The 4,900-nt window shown below is 30.6% G+C and overlaps 1 protein-coding gene across 1 annotated transcript; it reads left to right on the top strand.

Annotated features, from left to right (window-relative positions):
* Positions 1 to 1,659: 1,659 nt before the first annotated feature.
* On the top strand, positions 1,660 to 4,172 carry LOC124932039 (axial regulator YABBY 5-like). Its single transcript, XM_047472640.1, has 7 exons — positions 1,660 to 1,906; positions 2,223 to 2,345; positions 2,975 to 3,098; positions 3,188 to 3,236; positions 3,327 to 3,402; positions 3,516 to 3,584; positions 3,952 to 4,172. Exons 1-7 carry the CDS (start codon positions 1,826 to 1,828, stop codon positions 3,997 to 3,999), a joined length of 570 nt encoding a protein of 189 aa, XP_047328596.1. The 5' UTR covers positions 1,660 to 1,825; the 3' UTR covers positions 4,000 to 4,172.
* Positions 4,173 to 4,900: the final 728 nt, after the last annotated feature.

The raw sequence follows: 4,900 nt of genomic DNA, 5'->3' as shown, positions 1-4,900 counted from the left end.
AACTAAAAAAATGGCGATTGAAACCATTACTAAACCATTGATTGAGAGAACTAAATGTGTGTGAAGCATCCTCGTTGGCTAGGGCGATATGAACATGAATCATCCTAGCTAGTGGTAACTAGGGCAAGTTGTGCTCCTTATATCTCATTAATTTTTTTTAACTAAGTTAAATCTCTAAAATATATGAACTATCACAACATTTTGCATTAATCACTTCAATCAGGGTACTTTTAATCAAATTTAAAATTTAAGACATAACCTCTCTAAAGTTTAAATTGTCAATCTTATAGATGTTAGCTTGATTTTCTTTAAAGCATAAATATTTTCAATGATGGACAGTCTGTGCGAAAGTCCTATTTGTATTGAAAATCCAAACTTTAACACTATATATATACATGATTATTGAAATTTATTATCATGAGTTTAAAATGAAGTACAAAGAAAGAATAAAACCTCATAGAAATAGAAAGCCTCAAAACTCAAATCATAATTCTTAACTGAATTGATGTCAATTTAAAGCCCAATTCCTTAGGAGCAATATGACGGGACCTTAATAAATTCTCAGTCATAATTGACACCATTATTAAGTCTATGTTTCTCTTTTCTTAGTTTTGGTATAGAGAGATGTTAGATTCATCTTTTGGTGCTCAATATGATATATACATTTATTTTTTCCTTGTGTGATGATGGATTCCTAATGTAGAATTTACAAAAGTTGAACTCAAAATTCCCATTGAAATAATTTCTCTACAATACCGATACAATTCTCTCTTGAATTCATACGGCCTAATTGTCATTTGAGTCTCTTTCTCACATTTTTCTACTCTATCAATAATCCCTCTCCCAAGAATGATGATAAAGGCTCGATAAAAAAATTCTTCACAAATTGAATTTTGTGTTCTCTTCTTTTTGTTCGGTGAATGTCCACACGTCATTATCCGATTCCTACATGTCAAGGAGGTATACGTGAGTTGAGTGTTGTCGTATATAGGCCAGCGAAGGTATTTTTGTCAAATCTACGAGGGAACGACAATTGAGTAAGACGTGCATATATATCTTGTATATATCTCAAATGGAACACTTTGACCATATTATTTAGTTGTATCTTCATGTTGGTCTAGTTAGACACACATGTATTGGTATATATATCAAAAGATGATAACATAGATAAGAAAAATATAAAAAAAATCAGCTCTAAATAGAAAAAGCTCGGATCAACTTGTAAGTCAACTCTCTTACCAGATGGACGTAATCAATCGGATATGACTCTCTTATGTACATTTCACTTCATAGTACACGTTAATTTCTAGCTCTTTTTCAAGCTTGATTTGTGAAAAACAATATTATCAATTGTTCACTATGACATTTACTTAACACACTCTTTTTCAATCGATTGTTTACCTTAATTTCCCCTTTTTGTTTAGGTGTTTTCCGATCACATTTTGTTATCTTAGTGATAACATCTTCTCAATGAATTCTTCTTAAAAAAAACAATAATATCATCAATGATTCACCTTGTTTTTTGTTAGGCACATGGATGATCTAGGTCTCAAATGAATGGTTTTGATTAATTCCTTTCACAATATGGATAAGATGTTCTAATTAGTAATTACCACCTTTTTGCAAGGCAATCTCTCTCTCCCCCTCTCTTCTCTCTCTTTAATGTTCTTTTACAGTTCCATTCACTCTCTCTCTCTCTCCCTTCCTGCAATTCATTCTTCTATTTATATCATCCGATTTATATCACACATCAAAGAGAAAGAGAGAGAGAGATTCTTGCTAATAAATCTCCGGTCGATCCTTTGAGTTCTCTGATCCTCAAGAAATGAACATGTCGAACTTCATGGACTTTGCATCTGAGCAGCTATGTCATGTTCCTTGCTATTTCTGCAACATTGATCTCACGGTATATATTGGGGAATTCCTTTCTATTTCTCAATTCTTAGTTATTTTCTTCAAAACTTTCAATATTATCTCATTATAGCTTTTAGGGTTTTCACCAATCTTTCAGTTCCTTCAAATATATATCCCGAGCCTTGATGTGGAAACTCTTTGTATTTTGTCAAACATATATCCCTAGATAGTCATGTCTTTAAACAAATACTAGGTACGTAGGGTTAATTAATTCCACAGTGAACAAGATGAAACGAAAAAATAGCTTAAAAAAACAAATTAGGGTTTTGTGAAGAAGTGAATTTGGAATGATGATGAACTTGTTGCAGGTGAGTGTACCATGTAACAGCCTATTCGACATAGTGACCGTCCGATGCGGGCACTGCAATAATGTGTGGTCCGTAAACATGGCAGCTGCTGCCTTTCCTTCTCTCTCTTGGCAAGACATTCAGGTGCCTCATCTCTTTCTCTTTCTTTTTTGTTTTTTTTCATTTTTAAATCTCCTAAATTTGGATAAAGTTAACAAAATTCACCTTTATTCAATTTCTAAGTAGTGGATAGATCGTCGTAATTATTGGACTTGATAGAATTTAGGGTTCCTCAGAGTTCTTCTTTTTAGGTGACACATATTACTTGTTTTCCGTAGATCCTGGCCTTTTGATTTGACTCATCATCTGAGATCTGTTTCTAATGTTTGATTCATATATACAGCTGCTAGCCGTCCTATGATTTCTTTTCATCAGAGTTTGTCGTCTCCCAATCTTTTATTTTTGTAAAGTATAAAATTATGATACAATCAAATCAAAATAAAAATCATAAAACCAAATAAATCAGCAATAATATGGAATCCAAACCCTAACTTGGACATCTTCCAACCCAACTCGGTCGTTGTATACCTAACAAACAAGGACATATCTATTTATTTGTGTTGTACTAAATTGTGTTTATCTATTTGTTTGGGTTTTTTTCATAGTGGATGTGTTTGTTGTGTATAATTGAAAATTTCTCATTTTTTTAGATACATATTGTCTTATCATTTACGAAAATTAACAATATTTGTTGATCGAATCATGTTCGATAGGCATCAAACTTTGTTTCATCCGACAACAGAGTGGACTTGGGATCTTCTTCTAAAGGAGGCAATAATAGATTTGCATTCCGTCCTCAAGTGGCAAATACGATCAACCACAAGCCTGCTAACCGACGTTAGTAAATTTTGTGATACGAGATTATGCGTAACGAGTTAATATGATTAAATTTGGCGACAATTGCATTATTTTTTATTTGTTTTCAGCTCCAGAAAAGAGGCAACGAGTACCTTCTGCGTATAACCAGTTTATAAAGTAAACATAATTTCATTAATTCATTGATCTTTAAAAATGTTTATTTAATTATATATGCAATATATATGATGAACTAATTAACATTGACAGGGAGGAAATTCAAAGGATTAAAACGAATAACCCAGATATCAGTCATAGGGAAGCTTTCAGTACTGCTGCCAAAAATGTAAGTTTTTAATCATATATATATAGTTTAGTAGTAAGGCAATAATGCTAATATTAATTAATTTATTGGAAATTAAGATTAATTGAGTTTTTATTTACTTTTTTTTTCTCTAGTGGGCACATTTCCCTCGCATTCATTTTGGACTGATGTTGGAGAACAACCACCAACCCAAACTTGATCAGGTGGGTGATTTGAAATTGTTTTTTTTTTATTATTATTATTATTAGTAGTATTAACAACTTATATACATGAATGAAATGGAGTAAATCATTGTTTTCAAATGAAAATTATTATAATCAACTAGGTAGTTCAAGTGGAAAAGTCTTGAAATATAAAAGGTCTCAAATTCTTTATAAATTGTTTTTTTTTGTTGTTGTTAAAATGTCCATCAGTTATATATGTATATATTTCATGTGTAATTGGGGAATTGATTTTGCTGAATTCAAGCTGACAATGTTTGTTTGTTTGTTATATATTTATTAATTTATTTGTCTGATATTATTATTATTATTATTATTATAATATATGTATAAATTTGGTGTTTGACAGGATCCTGCAAAACGTCTGGCACAAAGGGGTGGAATGCTGAATAATTAGTAATTAATGTTATATGATTCTCAAGGACATTAATTTGAGAATTCTTGCAATTTATTTCATACTTTCCTATTAATTATTATATGTTTCTATAACATTATTATGTCTCGTGTTTTATATTTGATATTGTTTCTGTCTGTCTGTAATTTATAAAAAGTTTTCTAATTATGTGTTTATTTCAAGAAACTATATATCCTCACAAATTAAAATGTTTCCTTTTATTTCTTCATATTTATCATGCATGTTTGAGACAACCTCTTTAAATGTTGAGTTTCATGAGAATCATAACCTTTTTTAACTATCCAATTACTTAATTTAATTACCTGTCAAAATATTATTATTTTATTTTTATATAATTTAAATAAAAAATATTTAAACTAATTAAATCAATTAAAAACTTAAATAATATACCCTTTTTTTTCATCAATAAGAATTTTTTTTTTAAAACCCAATAAAATCTTAATTAGATAACCCAAACAACATCAAACAATTAGGTGTGGATGGGATTTATGTTATAAATTTGGTATAAATGTGTTTATTTGAAAAATGATGAGATTGTTTTATTAAGAATTAGCTGCAGGCAGGCAGGCATGCAGTTAATGTCTTTAGGATTATTGAAGGAAACATAAAAAAAAGTTGGTTTCTTTATTTCTTGAGGAAAACAACACTTCACTGCATGGCCACTAGCTATAAAAGATGGAAGAAAGAAAGATGTGTGAGCAGTGAGCAGTGAACAGAATCTGAAACGTCCATTCATGTCTGTTTAATTAGCATTCAATGTGATCACTTTATTTCTGACACTCCCCTGGTTGGCCCCTTTCAATTCTCCCCCACTCGTTTCTTCAAACAATCAAACAATCAAACAGGTCCTAAAACAAATGACGAAGATGAAGAAGAAATGAGA

The sequence above is a fragment of the Impatiens glandulifera genome, chromosome 3 (genome assembly GCF_907164915.1).
Source record: "Impatiens glandulifera chromosome 3, dImpGla2.1, whole genome shotgun sequence".
Classification (NCBI taxonomy): domain Eukaryota; kingdom Viridiplantae; phylum Streptophyta; class Magnoliopsida; order Ericales; family Balsaminaceae; genus Impatiens; species Impatiens glandulifera.
The sequence above is the reverse complement of the archived record's forward strand: the minus strand, read 5'-3'. Positions and strand labels throughout refer to the sequence as shown.